Source organism: Phasianus colchicus, chromosome 3, assembly GCF_987193195.1.
Source record: "Phasianus colchicus chromosome 3, bPhaCol1.hap1.1, whole genome shotgun sequence".
Classification (NCBI taxonomy): Eukaryota; Metazoa; Chordata; class Aves; order Galliformes; family Phasianidae; genus Phasianus; species Phasianus colchicus.
Genome location: NC_143438.1, coordinates 31,269,761 through 31,290,135, shown reverse-complemented (window position 1 = coordinate 31,290,135; position 20,375 = coordinate 31,269,761). Strand labels below are relative to the sequence as shown.

The following is a 20,375-nucleotide window of genomic DNA, read 5'->3' as shown; positions in this document are numbered from 1 at the left end:
AGCTCTTACATTATTGAGAAACTGAACAAATTAGTTGCTATTTTTATTCACAAGTGGGTTTTTTTTGTTTCTTAAAACTTATTTCGTTATCTGTGTTATACAATATGTAAGTGTTTCACAGTTTCACTTCTAAATGTTTCTTGTTTTCAGAAACAAGACACTGGTCAGATTTTGCTGGATATGACCTATAGTCAGTTGGGTGTGACAGAAAAGGAATATTTTGGTTTACAGCAAAATGAAACTTCAGTAGATTCACCTGTAAGTATATAAATAATGAATGTGTGTGTATGTATATGTACGTGTATATATATACATACACATGCATATAAAAGTAAACAGCCATTATTTGTAAATATGTTTAATCCATCTAATAGTTTTTCATTTCACAGCGATGGCTTGAACCAAACAAACCTATTAGGAAACAGTTAAAAGGTAAGACTTGGTTTTTATTTCTTGATTGTAAATGTATAGTTCAGTTTTTCTGTGTTAGATTGTCTTTTAGAGCTAGTCTTACTTCTATCCGTATTTTAAGCAGAACTTTTTGCATTATCTTACTGCTCTCTGGGTGCTATTAGGACCTGGTGAGTCGCTAACTGTGCTGTAACAGTGTCTGCAACAGGCATCTCAGCATTATTGGGCGTCAGGGCTGTGAAAGCAGTAGTGAGTTTATGGTGGCAGTCCATGGACTTCTTACATGGAAGATAAGAAAGAGGGAATTTGAGGGTAGCCAAGCCCATTTCATGCACGGTTTCTGGCCAATTTTTGTCTCAAGTAACATAGGAAACTTAATTTTATGCTTGTTTTTAACAAACAAACAAAAAAAGTACTTCTAAGTCCATGCGTTGTTCTAGTCTTTTTTGTTCATAAACAGTTTTGAGTGGCACAGATTGTTTACCAAAAAGGAGAGCTTGAGGACAGGACAGCCAGCATGCTATAGTATGTACAGCAGCCTAGAGAATGTAGTGTAGTAGAACTTGAGTGACAGTCCCAATTTGTGTTAGAAAACTTGAGCTTTGTTTTTAGGATCTCTTATTTTTACTGTATGCTGTAGGTTGTGTAGGAATTTGGATAAAAAATGTTAGAAGTTAACACTGTGAACTTCTGGTGTTTCTTGTTTTTCTATAATTAAGAATTATCCTGATTGTGATGCTTCATATACATTTGCTGCTTTTTCCTTTTTCAATAATGAAGTAAAACAGCAAAGATAACTAAATAGTACTTTTATGTAAGTATTTAAAATGAAAGCATCGTAATATGTAAGGATATCTTCTAATTGTGGTTGGTGAGGAAGATTGGAAGAGTCTTCTCAAAATAATAAGAAACCACAAGTAAAATACATGAGATTACAGTATGATTATTTGAGTAACTTTTCAGTAAACATAAACATAAGAACTTAGGGTGTGTCTTTTTTAAAAAGAAAATTGATTTGGTGTTCTAAAATGTTTTAGGAGGTTTTCCCTGCACCCTCCGTTTTCGTGTAAGGTTTTTCATACCTGATCCTAACACACTTCAGCAAGAACAAACCAGGTAATGTCTGATGTTTAATTCCATAAACTAAGTATGTGTAAAGCCCTCATTTCCACCTCCACAACATGGCAAACTGCAGTATGTTATGTAATATTACATAGCATAACCTTATAATCTTTGTATTAAATGTGTTTAGAATCAGCAGCTTTGTGTAATGCTCATAATAAATGGTTTCTGCTATAAGCAGCCCACAATTCCAAAATACTGGTAGAGCGTAAGTTAGTTACAGAAATCTTCATTTTATTTGCACCTTGGATTCTATTTCTGAACCTTTTATGGCTGCCTGTTGTGCTTTCAGTCTTTTATAATCCCTTAATTAACCAGATGCAATGATTAAAAAATGGGAAGTTCAGTGATTATGCTGTCTGCGTGCCCTGAGCATATCAGATTTTTCTTTGTATGAGTACTGAGGCAATTCTGAACATGTGTAGTAGATTTGTTTCCAGGGGTATGAGAGGGCATTGTTTTGTTTCAGGAAGAGCAGGTAACAGTACTTGTTTTCTAGATCTGGCATTTTTGAAATGCTTTCTTTGTTTGTCTACTAGTTAATTTTAGTACCTTGAGAATATAAATAGTAAAACATTATACATGATTTTTTTTTTTTACAGGAAAATTAAGTTGTGACCCATTCTGATATTTGCTCTTTATGCAGTTCTGCAGCTCTAAACTTAAATCATCAACAGGATGAGGAGAAATGGTTTTAGACTGAAAGAGGGTAGGTTTAGACTAGGTGTTAGGAAGTAATTCTTTACTGTGAGGGTGGTGAGACACTGGAACAGCTTGTCCAGTGAGCTGTGGATGCCCCCTCCCTGGAAGCGTTGAAAGCCAGGCTGGATGAGGCTCTAAGCAGCCTGGTCTAGAGGGAGGTGTCCCTGCCTATGGCGGGGGGTTGGAACTAGATGATCTTAAAGGTCCCTTCTAACCCAAATCATTCTATGAATCTATGAAATGATTCCAAGACTTGTTCTCTGTGATTCTTTACTCCCAGCTCTCCACTACTGCTCTCAAGTAGCGCTGTCAAACATTCCAATATGAGCAAGGCTGAATAGCTATTGGGGGTTTGTTCAAGAGCTTTTGTCAGCGTATGCTGCTTGACAAACATCTTCCATTGGACATTAAAAACAGTCCCAAGATAGACTCTCAAAGAATGTTTAAAATAAATTATATCCCAGGTAGGTAGTCATAGAAGAAAAGAAGCCTGATTCTGTAGAGCATTTTTTTGCACTGCAGTATTTTGCAGTGTTTGTTATGAATACTGTGGTCCTGTGGTTGTACTATTGATGGTCAAAGATCCTTAAAACTGTTGTGAGAAAGAATGGGTTTGTGAGTACATATCTGTAAATGCCAATAAACCTTATTCATCTCTTTTATAATTTTCAAGGGAACTTACATCCATAATAAAATGAAATCAATACTTTTAGCAATTGAAACAATATCTTTTAAATATGAGTGTTTTTCTCATTTAAAAAAAAATATATTTTCTAGGCACTTATTCTTCTTGCAGCTGAAGACTGACATTGTGGAAGGAAGGTAATAAGAATCTTCAACTTCTCCGTAATTCTCTTTAAAAGCAAAAACGAACAAATAAGCCTTTTTTTCCTGAGTGTATCAATTGCTGCTATAAAGATGTACCTCATGAAATACTGCTTAAAACAACATGAGTTGCTTGGAAACACTTCAAATTTTCGTGCAGCTGACTAATAGCAGTTTATGAGTCTGCTGTGAGTAAGCTGTGGGAGATGTTGTTTCGGCACATACGTAAATTTCATAAATAGCAGATCATGCTTTTGTTTCTTTTTAGTCTTGGAATATCTTCCCTTTATAATGAACATTTACACGGTGGTTCCTTTGCCCGATTCCTTTGTATTTGTACAAGAAGTTGGTCCGGATATTTGCTGCCAAATAGGAATTGCCGCTAGGATCTCTTAGTAGGTGTTGGTTATGGAATTACATCTGAACACTAGATCAGAGCTGTCTTTGTACTGGCATTTGGCTAATTTTAGTGTTTATGTTTAGTTTTAAATATATTGGATGGCAGCTATTAAAATGATGCCTGGAGTCACATAAGAATCCCTTCTTTGGTTTCCAGAATAAGCAAGAATATGTCCTTTTAGGATGAGGTACATCTATTTGTGCAAGAAGCTGTTAAACAACTAATCTCTGCTGTCTGTTTAATTTGATGGTTAAACTTAACAAGAAAAAATCAGACACAATTTGAAGATAAAGACTTTACTTGCTGAAATAATTGAAAATATCATGCTTACACTCGTGTTCATATTGTCTAAATTTCTCCTTTTCTAGGTTGTCATGCCCTATTAATTCTGCTGTTGTGCTGGCATCATACGCAGTACAATGTAAGTGATAATCAAATTTTCTTTGATTAGTAAGTATATTTTGTTGTTCTGCAATGAAAAATAAGGAAAGATTTTTCCTTATTTGTGTGAAATGTTCAAAATGCTACAAGTGATGGAGGTGAGGGAAAGCTACAGCCTCCAGATGTTTTACATAGAAAAAGCCCACTTTTTGAGTCTGTCAAAAAAAACAAAAATACGATTAACGATGTTCTTATTTGTGTGTGTTTGTAGAACATGTACAGTTCCCAATGTTGTCTTTTATTTTTCTTCATCAAAATCATAAAGCTTAGTGCATGTTACAGTAACTACAAAACTGCTTTCCAGGGAAATAAGAAATCACCTAGAGAACAGTTAAGAAGGGAATAAATAAACTATTATGATTAAGAAACACGTGTTCTTACATAATGTTTTTTTTCAGGAAATACTTATTTGTTAGGTATGGGAAAACCCTCAGCAGTGATTCTGCTTACAATAATTTCCATCCTTCTCATCTATCTGCTACTGATGGAAAGAAGTTTTAAGGGTGATAGCAAAAAAAATCTTCTGTAGGAGAAACAAAATGGAGCTGAATCCTGTGCCTTAAAGGGATCCTAGATGGATAATTTAAAAACAGTTGAAGAGAGACCTTTCTTAGTATAGCAAAAAAAAAAAAAAAACAAGTTTGAAGGATCAGTGAAGTTTGCATCACAAAAAAAAAAGAAGGATGAGATGGATGGGCAAGCATAGTAGAATAGTTGTACAATTACTTTGAAATTAGCAATGTCCAGAAATTATAAGAGGACTTGAATCTAAAAAATTTGAATACAGTTTTCAGAGAAGAAAGTACAGAGTGTCAAGCTCTTGATATCTGTGAAAATCCCAAGTAGTTGCAAAAAAATTCAGTTTTATGATTATCGTATTCAGTACCTTTTTATTAAATGAACCTTTAAACACATTCCTACTTAATGAGTTTGAAACCAGAACGTTTTCTGTAGAAGGCTAACATGCCAGTTTTGTTGCAAAAGAAAATGCATACACACTTCTGCATCTCTGGGATGTGGTAAGACACTGGAATGCTAAAACTCTCAAAACTCTTAAGATGTTTAGTGAAGTATTGGCAATGCAATTGTGCTAAAGCAAGAAAAAGAAAAGGTGTGCTGAAGAATGCAAATATTTATGACAAGCTCAGGGTTACTAAGGTTTTCAAAATATGTTATGGATAGTGTACCTGAAATGCCAAAGTAATTCCAGTTTCCCTTTAGTTTTATAAGAGCTCCCCTTTCAGTGCTTTAGATACTTTCTAGTGCAGTTAGTTTTATTAAAGCAGAATGAAGGTCAGTGAAGATTGTGAAAGGTCTGTTTTAATCTTTCTCTTTGCTGGTAGACTCCGGAATTTCTCATTCAGCTACTTGCCCCATACTCTTATTAGTGTATTACCAGTTAAAAAAATAAAATCCTTTCTTTTCTCCTAGCTGTTGCTGTTTGTATGATACCTACCTTTATTGTTTGCTTCAGCAAATAATGAAACATTCAGTAAGGGCATATTCACTTAAAGAAAGTAGTCTCTGTTTTGCTACCAGGTTATTGCCATTCACACAATGATTGAGTAAAAAGGACCTTCTGAGATCTGGGCATCTATTTCTCCTTATCTCAATGTGTTTGCTGGGATTCTTGTCAAGTAAAAATGTTTTAGTTCTCTGTTGATATTTTAATCTGTACTCTTTTTAAGGAGAGTTTAAGTTAATAGGTGGGGAGTATCTCCTTGTTTAAAAAAACAATTGTTTGAAGCTGCTGTGAACAGTTCTAGCTGAGCCATTTTGTGATGGTTTTCTGCAACTTCTGGTATGCAGAGGAAGATCTCACAGCTGTCTGAAAACTTTAAATTCTAAGTTAGTTTAATATTGGCAAATGCATTTTTGACAGAAGCAATTAGTGAATTCTGAAATCCTTTTTTAAGGAGAGTTTAACAAGGTGCATCTCATATCTCAAAACTGCTTGACTAAAGGCATGCTCTTCTATTAAAATAACCAAATTTATTAATGGGTTGTACCCCTTGTTTCCTACCAGAGTAAAATGAGAATGTTGTACAGTCTATAAAATTGAATAATGGATGTGTTTGTGTTAATTTTTAAATTTAAAATGTGTAGCTGATTTACAAGCACTTGTTTCCTGTCATTGCCTGCAGTAAAAGTTCCCATTTCCTCAACGGCATTTAAATGTGCCTAACTACAGGTATGTAAGAAATCCTGTGGATTTGGTGAGAATATGCTCCCATGTGTGTTAGTCTTTTGATGGCTTGAGACTTGAATCTGAGACACAGCAGCAAAGTCAACACAAAATACTATGAATACTTGTAAGCCTTATTTTTCTTGAGCTTCATCTGTCCAGTTGTGACAGCCTATTTTTTTCCTCCTCTAGATGCTATTTCTCTTATCCCTTCTTAACTGTGCTTTGAGAAACAGGAAGTCTCTAGCACGCTCCTGTCTTTTTTTTAGCCATTTACTCAGAAGGGGTTGATGGTTTGCTTGTTATTTAAAGGATCTTTGAAGGTAAGGATTTTAGGAAAGGTGAGCTTAATATGTGGTTCTTCAGGAATTAGGGGTAAGAGTTTATTCCAGTTTGGGGAGCTCCAGCAGAAGTTGGACAAGGCTGAATTCCCATCTGTGTCAGAGGAGACAGGCTGGAAGATTGAGGTGAACATCATGCTCATGAAATTAATAGCACTTCTAAAGTTAGAGTTGCACTGTGGAGTTTCTCCATCCACTTTTTTTTTTTGCCTGATTCTTCTGGCCAAGGTGTAGAATGAGGCTTTTAATTTATTAATAATTTTTAAAAATAGAAAATTATTCAAAATCTTAGGTTTCCTAATTTGCAGACTTGTCTCTTTGCTGCTAGTGTTTTGAGATACTTTTTTCCTTTTGTATCATGAGGCATGGTGCTTTTCTGTTCTTTTTTTGAAGGGAAATAATGTCTAAAAGGACATCATCAGGAGGCTGACCTTTACTCAAAGGTCAAATTTCTGACTGCTATCTGAGTACTCTACTGAGTACTGGTAGCCCTTGTCCTTTGGAACTGCATTCAGATTTGATAAATACAGATAACTTTGATCTGAATTTCCAGTATTTGAAATTATTTTCCATGTATGTGAGACAGCATAAGGATTATGTATGTGGTTTGTCTGTCCTTCTGAAGTGCATTGCAATTCTGTTTAGTCAGAGATGCATTTTATCATTGTCTGTAACACTTATAATTGACAGTACCGGTATGTTATTAGTGGTGGTGAAGGTATTGGAATGTGCTTAAATAGATGAATTAAAATACTTGCGTTTTCTTCCACATGGTTCACTGTGGTCTACCTTACTGACCTTGAGCCTGCTGGCAGCTCATAGAACTGCTCTGCTAAGATGATTCTGACAGCTTATATACAGCAATTCTGCAGCTGTTTAGGGGTGTTCTCCCTTAATTTCATTTTTCAGTTGTGATAAGCAATACATAAGAGATCATTAGTCCAGTTATTGTTTGTCCATTATCATTTCATCATGCTGCAAATAGTTGTTTGAATCTATAATGGATCTATCTGGAGCATAGGAAGTTCCGCACCAATGTGTACAAGAGCTTCTTTACGGTGAGGGTGACGGAGCACTGGAACAGGCTGCCCAGGGAGGTTGTGGAGTCTCCTTCTCTGGAGATATTCAAGACCCGCCTGGACGCCTACCTGTGCGACCTGGTGTAGGGATCCTGCTTTGGCAGGGGGATTGGACTCGATGATCTCTGGAGGTCCCTTCCAACCCCTACGATTCTGTGATAATACTTCAAAACATTGAAGTACAGTGCTGTAATCTCTGGAGTGGATAATCCCAAACTGGGATATTGGCTGTTGCTGTAGCTCAGGAAACTGACTTCTTACAGTATCTTGAAGTGTAGATGCTGTTTCTTCTATATTTTTAAGGTGGGTGAACCTATTAGTAGGTACTTCTGTGCAACATAGCTAAAAAAGGGACTAAGAAGTCTCCCAAGGATCAAGAAATATATAATACATTTTAAACATTTCAAAGTCATGATACTGAGTTGCAGTGAATTCTGAGGCACAAGTAACAGATCAGTGTAGTGTTAAGTTGCATTAGTTCTACAAAAGTTCTGAATGTCTTGAGAGTACTAATAATTATTCTCATTCACAAGTATTTTATCTTACTCTTTGCCCGTGCCCCCACAGTTATTTGTTTTGTTTTTTCAAGAAAAATGGCTCTTGTGCTTGGGATATGCTTCACTTTTCTGTGCTTTTTCTGATTTTGATTGTATGGTTTCTGAAGTGTTTTGTATTTGAGAGCTACTGATTTTTTTTATTTTTTTATGTTTAATTGTGAGTTATGAGCAGCTGGTTTATTTCTGAAATGAAATACAGAAGGATGTTTGACTCATTTTTCTTTCTGGAGTCTTAATGGATAACTTTAAAATCACTGTTGTGTAAATATAGTTATTTTTCTACAAATTTTCCTTTACTTTTGTTGTCTGTTTTCTCATTCCTTCTCACTACAAAGTGACCAGCTTCTTTAAGTGTATTCAGCACCTATTTATAGTGCATCATCAAAATAAATGGTTTTATTCATGTGATAGCTAGTTGTACTTTAATCTCTACATTTTGGTGTTCATTTAGTGTCATTTTAGTCTCTTTCTAAAAAGGGTCTACAGTTGTATGTTTCTTCAAAATTGTACTCTGCTGTAGTAGATTTTTTTCCTAATTCCAGAAATATTTTTATGATGGAATATCTTGCATTCGCTATTTCTCAACAGTAACTAGCAGTACCTAAACTACTTGAATGTATTTTAGTGCTCATACGAAGATAAATTTACAATCAACTTTCAATATTATATTTTACTCTCATCTTTGCACATCACTCATGATTGAGATCCTCATATGTAAACCGATTATGCAGCTCTAACTATATTTTATTCTTGGATTGCAGTTTTCTCACCTGATGATTTTTACTCCTTGGTAAATAGTTAACTAATTTAACCTTTTTCTACTTAAACTTCCATTCATGTTATTCCTATAACATCACGAGGAACTGCTGTTGCTGTATAATTTATATCCTGAACTTGTCCCATCATTTGGAAATTTTCCGTTCTTCTGGCAACATGAGCTGCTTGTGATATTGTCCTTTTCTAAGACCACACTTACTGTTTCACTTATTGTTTTATTAGTGTCAAGTAAAATATTCAACACTGCAAAAAGTTACAAATTCTTTGTGAAACTAATCGATCTTTTTCAGGTATACCTATTTTTCAGGTCTTCAGAAAGTTGATATTAAACCCTCAGGCACTAACTTCTCTGAGGATTCTTTTGAACCAAATTCTCTGTAATATCCAACTGATTCCACATCACGCTTAGTAAATGAAGCATTCATACACTGGCCTTCTGATGTCTCTGTTTGTATTTATTTAGAGCACCTATATGTAAAAACTGGTTCTGGTGCTATTGCTTTGTACATAGACATCAAAAGAAAACTTCCAGAATTCAGAATCAACTTGTCTTCTGCAGCTCTCTGAGGTTTTTCACATAAACAGTGATGATTTTCTATTCCCTAAAACTAACTTTTATTCCCTGAAACTAACAGCTGATCTCATTAGAATTATACTCTGTGGATCTATCAGACATCTTTATGGAAATAAAGAACCAGACCAGATTGAACTGATAACATTTTGATGCTGTTCGTATTCAACAGCAATTTCTAAAACTGGAGACAAGCAAGCAGTATCTTGGCCACATAGCAGGAGTTTTCACGTCATCGTTTCAGTATAGCCACAGGAAAGTTCAGCTTGGAAGAAGCTTCTTCAAAGTCAGATCAGGTTGCTCAGGGCCTTTCCACTTCAAGTTTTCAGTTGCTTGCTAGTGTTCAGGTTTGTCTGTTGCCTGTCATCTTTTCTCATTTTCTGGTCTCCTCATCTCATGCATCAGAATTCTAGCAAAATGTCCATTTTTTTTTTAATTTTTACCCTCTCTTGAACTAGGCTTTTCATTCCTTTGATGCCTTCCTGCACAGAAGTTTTTCTGCTGTCAGGAAAAAGAGACAAAAATATACGGCCTCCCACATTGTTCTAACTGAGCAAATTCTTTGTAAGAAATCTGAAGAAAACATGATTTATTTAGGCTACAGTAGGGCATAGACAGATCATATCCTGTGTCAACATGTATGAGCTCAAGATCTTTTGGTTGTTTTTCCAAACATTCTTAAATTCATACAGTACTGAATTGGGACTTCACCCAAGGAAAATTATTATATGGTTCCTTGGCTATTACAATATCTGTTTACTGGGTTATAAAAGAAATGCCTTTTTACATTGAATGTTGCCTTCTGCGTGAATGGTATCATGTTCCCTTCTTTAAAGATTGTCATATTAAATACCAAACTGTAAAATACAGGAAGCTGACATGAAAATAACTGTTTTTTTATTCCTTCTTGGTTTAGTTTTCTTGCTTCTATGAGTTATAATGATTTAAAGAGCAATAGATAGCTAGAATGGGGAAATGGGTTTAAAAAATTGAAGGAAGCACACCCCACTTTTTTTTTTACTGCAACTTTATACCCACTAAGTCTATATTTGCTGCTGAGCTGGGTGATCAGAAGTTATGTCAGGAGAAACTTTGAAAGTATCTCAATATACTCTTCCCTCAATCTCTGCTGAAAAAATCCAATAAAGAGGTGGAAGCCCTACGCATTTTACTGTGGTCCTGACACACCCTAATATTTTTTTTTTGGACAAATAGAATCCTGCACAAGACCATTACTCTTTCAAAATGTCTGCTAATCAGCATTTATAGTTTCTCTTTCACTGTGACAGTCAAGTGTTGTCTGGGGAGCTGAAGAAGCAGCAAGTAGTACTCTGAGCTGCTCCCTGGATTGGTGTGACCTTAGTTAGCTAGGAGAAGTGAGAAAGAGGCCTGAGCCAACTCCTTATATAGAAGATGAGCAAGAAGAACTAATCTCATAACGAATGAAAAAAAAAAAAATCTAATACAAATGAATTCCAGTGGGCAATTATATTGTCTTATTCCTGGTAATCTGGTCTCTTCCTGTTGACAAAAACATGATTCAGACTTACTGCAACAGAGCTCTTTCACCGGAACGATATGAAAAAAAGGAAGCTATGTTTCATAAAAAAGATCACTTGAGAAAAGTCTTCAATCAATTACTCTCATCTGCAGTTTTCTTTTTTCGCTTCTACTAGATGTCTGTATATTCAGTTGTTCCATAGTCATAGCCTTGTTCTTGATGGAAACCTGGTGTTCTGTTAATATGCTAATATTCCTAAAAATAAATAATAATCTGCTTCCTGTTATACTTCTGAATATTCTGATTTGTTTTGGCTTCATTTTGTTTTCTTCAAAGATGCATTGACAGCAGTATTCAAATGTGTTTTAGTTCTAATAATACATATTCAAATATTAAATCTGAAATAATATTTAGTCTTTTGACACCTGTTTTGTTACTAATTTAAAATTCAGACTACCCTATGAAAGAAGAAAAATGAAAGCGTTGCAGGAACATTGGTATTTAAAATTAAATTACTCATTGTTCATCATTCCACATTCTTTTTCTATTTAAATACTTCACTTGATGTTGACAGTTGTGTGCAACTGTATTAGGTTCTGACTGCATTTATTAAGAAACTGTTTTGTACCATGGTGATTCACTTTCCTAGGCTGTACATGACATGCTTTTTGGATATACAAGCAGCAAATACCAGTTATAGTCTGCATTACAAATACACCATAGTTATTGTACCTGTAAGTTATTTCTGAAGTACACCTTTTTATATTTTTACTTTTTCTCTAGTCTAAATCATTTGTGTCTCTCTTCTATTACATAATGGTAAGAGAATGGCTCCTAAAGGTTCTTTAACTTCATGATTTAGTTGCAGTTTTCCGTGCTGCAGTATAGATTGCAAACACAAATGCTTATCCTGTGCTAATTTACACACCATACAGAAAATTTTGGGGATCTTTATGGTTTATTGCATATATATTAAAAAAAAAAATAAAATTAATGCTCTCAAGCGAAAAAGGAGAACTGTACAAGTTCTAGTGATTTGCTTAAATATCCCATAATTTTAGGTTTAATGTCTTAAAAGTATTTCATAAAAGTACCAAAGTTAGCATGAAATAAAGGTTTTAATTTGTTTGCTAAATTGAAGCTGGATAGATCTGCCAGGTTGAATCAACCACCTTCCTGCTACAAACCTTGCATCTTTATAGCAAGAGTAAATGTATATCTATCTCTTCTAGGGCATAAGTTTATGCTGATGTGTTCTTAAATAATATTTGTGTGGACTGGGGCTGTAGATTTGTGATCATTTGTACTTCCGTGTTTTCATATATCCCACCAACTGTGTTTAAGAATTCACTTTTATCTAGTGACTAAAAATATATACTATTTTGTATCATTAATTAAGGGATAAAGTTTTAAGGAATATTGTTTTTTAGTTTATCCATAAGCATATGTTTAATTTTGGTAACTTGTTACTATTGTGTGTAAATTAGGAGTTATTTCTTATGCTATATTATGCCTCATGTTCAGTAGGGCAATTAACATCTGAAAATTCTTAGGGCAGTTCCAGGGTTCTAGTTAAAACAGTACAGTGTACAGACTAGTTCCTCTTTAAGTGACAGATCAAAGTCTTCCATTTGTTGTGATCAAGTAGAGATACCTCAAATTGATTTCATTTGTCTTTCTGGAGCATTTTGCTTCCCTTTAATGTTTCAGTGCTACTCGTCTGTGTCACATACTGTGTGGTGGTGTTGCAGATTGGGGTTGCAAAACTGGCTGTATGAGTAAGTGAAGTACTAATTTCTTTCAGTACCTGAGACTATAGTTAGGGTAAGCATATTTTGAAGAGTTTTTCTTTGTGGTTATAATACAGTTAACTGTGTTCAACACTGCTTGTCTGTAGAAAAATAATCCATAATTCTTGCATTTCTCCTTACATGTGAATATTTTGTTTTATTTAATTAAGAGAAGGGATTTCTTGTAAGTGATAACTAACTAAGAAAGCTTTGTGTTTCTTATTTTCCAACAGCACAACTTGGAGACTATGATGCTTCAATACATCATTCAGGATATCTGTCCAATTACAACTTTATACCAGAGCAGAACAAAGATTTTCTTACCAAAGTAGAAGCACTACATGAACAACATAGGTAACATTAAATTTTAGTTTTCTCTTGCCTTATAAACTCCTAAATAAATAAATAAATAAATCTTTCTTTTGCACTTCAAGTTAATTACGTTTCATATAATGTATATTAATTGAAATAGTTGCTTTCAGCATATAGGTGTGTTGAAACTTTAGAAAATAAATTTCTAAGTATCGCAAGGAGTGGAACAGTTAGCATAGTACATTGTTAATGGCAACCATCTAGAGCACTATATAAGATGCGTGTGATTTTTTTGGATCATTCAACATTTCCGAAATCCTAAAGATTTTTTTGTCTGTCAGTGGAAGGAATGGTGCATAAGAGAGTCAAGCCTTGATAAGAGTGCTTTCTCTTCTCTCCGGAGTGTGATTGTAATTGGTTATTCCAGTTGAAGTCTACTGCTGATTACTCTTGCTAACCTTGCTAATTTGTGCCTGGTAGGACTGAAGATTTAGAATTAGAGGTATTACTCAGATATTCGCATGCTGCATGCAAATATGTTAACCTAAGAAATTGTTTGTATTTGAGTGAGTGAAATCTGAATCACTAGAGACTCATGTTCTGCCCTTATCTTTTTTGTAGCAGAGCTAGTTCCCCACTCTCCTAGTTAATTTGATTTCTGCCTTAAAATATCTCAATTTTCTTCACCCCTTAATATTCCTTAAATTTTTTCCTTTGCCATATTTCAGTACCCTGACCTCTCCCTCTTTTTTCTTTACTACTGATGGATGTAGTGAGTAGTTCAGAACTTCATGTGTGGCTGCTTGGCACAGTCCAGAACATGCATGCTGTTTTGTCAGTTCTAGGAGTAAAACAGATAACTACTGAACTCACACAGCAACTCTTCCTTTAGCGTAGGTAATAATCTGGTCTGCTTTTCTAGATCTTCAATTTCTGGAACGCAACACCCAAGGCCTCTGCTCCTTCACAGTTAATCTGATTCCAGAAGTTTCCAGAAAGCTCAGATGCCTTTTACAAGGGACTTGTAGACAGGCATGAATAAATTCAATCATCTTTAGGAGGAACTTGTCCTGCAGGACACTTAGGAAAAACTCTGGATAGTCTTGGAGTGGGTATGCTGAGGTCATGGCTTTACTGTTATCATAGCCAAAGATATGACTATGTCCTGCAGAGGACAGGTTAGAAGTCTGCACAAAACTGTGTGAACAGGTGAAGTCTGTTGGAAAGCACTTCTGGATTCTTTCAGTTAAACTGATGCTTTTGTTGAATGGTTTTGATAGATTAAGGCCATTGGTAGCTTTTTTGGTAGATTAAGGCCATTAGCAGACTGAAGTTTAAATGCTATATTGCAAGCACTCTGTTCACATAGGTCATATAATAAAAGTTATGAGTAACAATACTTGAATGGACTGCACTAGGAAAAATAATTCTTCATTCATTTACAACATTTTTTGATGCTTAAGTCTTCAGGCGTATTTATTTTGGAGTTCAGGGACAGGGAGACAGGTTATTGTGTATTTTGGCAGTATTCCTTGCATCCGTCTTGGCAAGTATAGTGAATACTGCTGTCTGAGACATTGTTTTCACGAGCTTAGCGCCAGCAACATAATTGACAAGAATGATTGTGGTATTCACTGCACCTTCTAAGAAAGAAATGTGAAAGGGTGAATTTATCTTGTTGTTTGAGGAGAGCAATGTTTTGAAATGAGATCTGGAGAGAATTAGTAGTATTTGCCATAGGTTCTGTGCAATATCTGAAAATTATTATAACTTTTTAAACCATTCTTAAGTTTTCAAACCCAGCCCTGTGAAAATCTGTTTTTTCATTCTTCAGCTATCATGGGGAAAAAATGAATGATCATAATTACTGAAATGCAATATAGATTTGAGAAGACGCATTGCATCATATTTGCTCTAGCTCCAATGCAATATTTTTAACTGGATTTTACGTTCTTTTGCCAAAACTTAGAAGTTCTATGAATATGCTTAAGATAATATTCAGTAGAATGTAGGTGCTGAGAAAGCAACTGCTATCATTTCAAACTAGTACAGCTTCAGATATTTTCTTTCTGTGTTCATCTCTAAGTCTATAGAGGGATTCTTTTCTCTTGCTTATCTATTTCACTCAGTAACTCCCCACCACCAGGGACCTGTAGTGTTACCTTCCTCTCTATCAGACAAGTACGCTGCTGACAATGGCTTTCTTACTCAGGATAACTTGGTCTTTCTAGTTGCTTTCAAGAAGAATGATAATCGTTAGAAGGGCAGTTTGAGGGAAGATTAGTATGATTTGGAGTTGAGAAGGAAGAATAGCATCTTGAAGTAATAGATGGCTGACTTTCAAGAAAATTACTTCTTTAAAAGTTAAAATTACTGCTTTATATGAAATGTCTCTCTATCTAAAGTCCTAATGTAACATAATGTGTTTTTCTTACAGGTTGTTAGTTTAAATCACATTTAATTAACATAATTTAATGGGCATTATTTCTTGTTTTTTCCTGTGTTTAGTGGTAGCTATGAGACAGTAGTATCTGCAGGCTTTTCTTAAATGTGGGTAGATGGTAATGGTTTGATCTCTGTTCTGACAGTTTCTTTAATATGCTGTAGTGTCTGATTCATTGGTCTGTGCTGCAAGACCAGGATTATTGCTGGCACAACATGATGTCAGTAGCCTACAGCAGATTTTGCATTAGAGTGGGCTCTTTTCTAATCAATTCTCAGATAATAAAATCATGGTCCTACAATTTGTTGGAAGCAAATACCTTCTTGTCGTGTTTAAGGGGATATTCTTCAGGCTGCAATCCTTTCAGGTGAATAATTAGTAGGCTGCCTGGGAAAGCAAACTATGTAGGGATTACTTGTTGATTTTTTGTGTTTTACAGCTCCTAGGAGATTCCATGTAGAAGTTCTATGAAGTTCTAAAGTTAATTTGATGTGTGAGGATTTTCGAGTTCTTTTTTGAAAGCAGATGTCTGTCAGAGTTGAAAAAGTTTTTTTAAAAAGTAGAAGATATAGAATCCTTGCAAGTCTGGCACCACATTTCACACCTAACACCAGGGGGAAAAATAGGATTTTGTTTATCGATTGTAAATTTAGCTTGTTGGGTTCTATAACATTAACTTATTTAATATTCTTCTCTCCTTTCCCTTTACTTTTGCATAGATTCGTGCTTCTAATGTTTCTTCTTAACAACTTCCTTCTGAGATAGTAAACAATATAATGTCTGTGGATACAGTTTCTTGTTATAAAAGAAGCCATTATAGAGGCCTAGTTTCCTTATCCCTTTAAACAAAACAGCTAAGAATGATTTTTCTGAAAAGTGCTGAGTGACTGAGGCAATGACACTGTTTTGTGACCTGGGCAATTTTGAGAGTCTCTTAGGAAGTCCTTAACAAGTAAAGTACTTTGTGGAACTCTTTAATGAAGTTTTTCACAGATGTTGGATAGTAGGATTCTTTTTTTTTTTCCTGCATTTGGAATAAATTTAATGTCATGTGTGTTATTTTGTCTATGGTCTAAATCTTTTTTTTTTTGCCTTCTTTCAGTGGCCTCAAGCAATCTGAAGCGGAGTCCTGCTACATAAATATAGCACGGACGCTTGATTTCTATGGAGTGGAATTGCACAGTGGTAGAGTATGTTTACATTGCAATATTTCACTTGAAAAATGTTATATACACATTCTTGCAGATATATACAGCAATAAAAAACAGTAGCATTTTATTCTTGACTTTACCATGTGTCACTTTTGAATTTGATATTTTTTCAAATGTTTTAGTAACTTAGATCCTGGAATTACAATAAACATAAAAACTAGATTAATCTCAAAGGAGTTACAGTGCATCTTAAAAGCATAGTTTAATGCTGCTGTACATTTTACCTAAGAGATTTACTAAAGTTTATGAATGTCTTAATAGAAACAGCATTCATTTTCTTTACACAGCATTAAAAATACTGACCCATTTTTTATTTCTGTATCCTCTGAATATAGGGTGAATCCACGTGGTAGATGACCACTAGAGATGTATTTGAAACTGTTTAGACACAGGGTATTCATTGATAAGAAATATGTCCTAGCATTTCATTGTCTACTGGCATTTCATTGTTTAATTACAGTATCTGAATTGCCATTACTCCTTTTTCTTGCATCCTGGTGCACAAATGGTAATTTGTACTCTTACGGATTAGTGAACTATTTTGGCATATATCTTGCAACATAAAAATGTAGTGATGTGCAATGCAGAAGGTTGAGCTCCTTGATGAAGATGACTGCTGTTTTTACTAACATTCATCTGAGATTTATTGACTATATTGAGGATTTTAATGAAAATATCATTAGTTTTACCAGGGGATGTTCAGATTGGATATCAGGGAAAATGTCTTCTCAGAAAGAGTGGTGAGGCAGTGGCACAGGCTGCTCAGAAGGTAGTGGAGTCACAGTCCCTGGAAGTGTTCAAGAAACTTTTAGATGTAGCACTACAAGATGTGGTTTAGTGGGGAAATATCGGTGGGAAATAAATGGCTGGACTAAATGGGCTTTAAGATCTTTTGCAACCTTGTGCAGTGGATAGAAAGGATCATTTTCTTTCCTCAGTAAAATTCTTTCTTTTTTTTTAATGTATGCTATCACAAATGAGTGAGTACATTGAATTAATAAAGATCCCTAAACTGCTCATGTATAAAGCTACTGTAATTACATTCATACTCGCGGAAAAATTATTTTAAAAAGCAGCAGTGGCTGTTTTCTAAGGGAATGTGGGAATAGAAAGGGAAGGAAAAGACTAAAGGGATTAGAATGGAAACTATGCTCATAACATCTGATAGGGGAATAAGGAGAGGCCAGTTTTACTGTTAAGATACATTGTTTCAAATGCAGAGGTTGTGGGTAAGTGATACCGGAAATTTGTTCATGTGTGCTATGACACTGTTTTGACAATGTAAAAATTTACCCTTTTGTTAAATGAGTATCCTAAATCTGACTTCGTCTGGATTCACTGCCCATTCTGTTATCTCTGTGAAATTCCTGCTTTGCTGAAGAGCCCCTTACCCATCACACCTCAGACTTCCCTGTATGCCTTCAGTTCATCAGTCTGTGCCTTTTAACTTTTTTGGTCGCTGTTTTGATAAGAGACCATAAATTCCAGACTTTCATGATGAGACAAACATTCTATTCTCTTAAAATCCATGGGATGCAGTTTCTGAAATTATTTAAATTTCCTATAGACTTCATGAATTGTAGGCTATTGAAATATACACGGGATTTCAGTAGAGATCAGTGTCAAGTAGGAAGGACAGTTCAGAGCAGAGAGAGACATTTTTCAGCCAAACAAGATTTCAGTTCAGAGTAGTAATGTTCTCTGGAAATACTGCTTAACAGTCTATTTCTTATTTTCAATGCATTCTCTTGTATCTAATGGATACAGGATGGCTGACTACTAGTCATGATCACCTACCCTACCTGACACCAAACAGTATTTTTTGTATGATCTGAATCGAATAGAGCACATTTAAGTCAAAGCATCTCTATTCCAGGCAGCTAAGATGCAGATTTTTTTGCTACTATTTCCATCTGAATTAATACCTTTGTTGCTATTCATTTATTTTTCAAAGCCTATGGGGAAAGTAATGGCACTGGGTTTCATCAGAGTGGACGTTCCTGGTGTTCTGTCCTGGTAGATACTCTGTTATTTGCTAAGTTGTAAGCCTGTGCTGCAGCAGCAGTCCTACAGAAGAGTGTTCATCTTGTGGTCTCATCTGGTAGTTCGTGTTGGCCATAAACAGTACTTTTCTGAAGTTTGAAAGAGTGTGCTGAAATGGTCTCTGGTTCTGAAGTCTGCAGTGAAGGTTAGATATCTCCCCTCACTACATCCTTACTGAGACTATTACATGAAACCCCAGCTTTGACGGGAATATTTGGCATAGCTCTTCATAGCTCTTCCTTGCTTAATGCTGTTCTTAAATCATCCCTCTTGTTTTGCCAAATCCCAGTGCTTTGAACAGATGTTAGCAGAGGCTAGTTACAAAACTGACATTTTGAAAGGTTTTACCTCTGTGAATCCTTGTAATTCAGCTTTTTCCTCATGGATAAAATAATCTTAGTCTTAAATATTCTACGTGGCAGAGAAAGTGGGTAACATCTGGCCTTTATGCTAATAGACAGAAGAAACTGGTCCTCTTGTACTGGTGGTCCAGAGAGGGATGCTTTTGGATAATGTTTCTAGTGACTGGCGACCCTGCATATAGCAGGGGGGTTGAAATTAGATGATCGTTGTGGTCCTTTTCAACCCAGGCCATTCTGTGGTGGTGATGATGATAATAATGAAACATCAGATAAATGTCTAGCTTCCTTAACCTTAGTGTTCTATTATGTGAAGTCAGACATTCTGCAGAACTCAAGTGTATGCTTCCTTCTAACAACCAAACAGAACACTTTTGAGTAGTGTCTTAAACAGAGGTCAGTTTTCATCAGCAGTCATTTCTGCATTTCTCTGAGGATCAATCAGAACCTTTAAAGTTGTTATATTCAAAAATGAACTGATACTAAGAAACTCAGTTAATGCCTCAAAACTATATCAAGGTTTCCTGAATTCTGTACTATATCTTCTTTTTACTTTAGAACATTATCTGATCTGTTGAATAATTGTTCTGATATTAACCTGTTTCTACTCTGGAGGGGAACTTACAGAAACTGAAGGGATACCTTCAGTTCAGATCAATGCTATTTCCATGTCTACAAAAATCTTATTGGTAATTACATTTGAAATTAAAAATCAATGAATATTTAACTAACAAGATCACTGACATGATCTTTTTTTTTTTACCTTGTTTGTGTTTTTTTTGTTTGTTTTGTGTGCTTATCTCTATAAAGAAAGAAGGAAAAAGAGGTATATGCGTGACAGTTTTTAGTGCAGTTCAATAGCACTGATGCTTTGAAAGGAAAGTAAGTGCCCACCTACTTCATCTTTCTTTTGTGAGACCATATTTCTTTACGTTGGTCCAAGATCTTGTTTTCAGATTACTTGTTTAATACAGAAGAATTCCTTAAATGAATAAGCAAGGAAGATTAGGTATTTTGACTGAGGTAGAGGCAGAATATGAAGTTTGTTTTGGCACAGCTTCTAGAAAAAATAGAGTGCTTTGGCCTCCCCATCAAGTGTTTAGCTAATTCTCAGGACATCAGGAAAAGAGTACATCAGAGTATGGTCAGACACTGGAGCAGGCTGCCCTGGGCAGTGGGCATGGCCCCAAGCTGATGCTGTTCAAGGAGTGTTTGGACAATGCTCTCAGACATAGGGTTTGAATTTTGGGTGGTCCAGTGTGGAGCCAGTAATTGGACTCTGACCCTTACGGGCCCCTTCCAACT

At 35.3% G+C, this 20,375-nt stretch overlaps 1 protein-coding gene across 5 annotated transcripts in view; it reads left to right on the top strand.

Annotated features, from left to right (window-relative positions):
• Positions 1 to 20,375, top strand: part of PTPN3 (protein tyrosine phosphatase non-receptor type 3) — a 160,209-nt gene that overhangs the window by 76,574 nt on the left and 63,260 nt on the right. For 3 of the 5 annotated variants that reach the window (XM_090137211.1, XM_090137213.1, XM_031589143.2), the window contains exons 3-9: positions 151 to 258; positions 375 to 432; positions 1,449 to 1,527; positions 3,013 to 3,057; positions 3,829 to 3,881; positions 12,936 to 13,056; positions 16,560 to 16,647. In XM_090137211.1, the coding sequence (XP_089993337.1) occupies positions 151 to 258; positions 375 to 432; positions 1,449 to 1,527; positions 3,013 to 3,057; positions 3,829 to 3,881; positions 12,936 to 13,056; positions 16,560 to 16,647 (552 nt within the window). Of the gene's footprint in view, positions 1 to 150; positions 259 to 374; positions 433 to 1,448; positions 1,528 to 3,012; positions 3,058 to 3,828; positions 3,882 to 12,935; positions 13,057 to 13,185; positions 14,127 to 16,559; positions 16,648 to 20,375 lie in introns of those variants that run through there. The other 2 variants (XM_090137212.1, XM_090137214.1) reach the window with 2 other exon arrangements.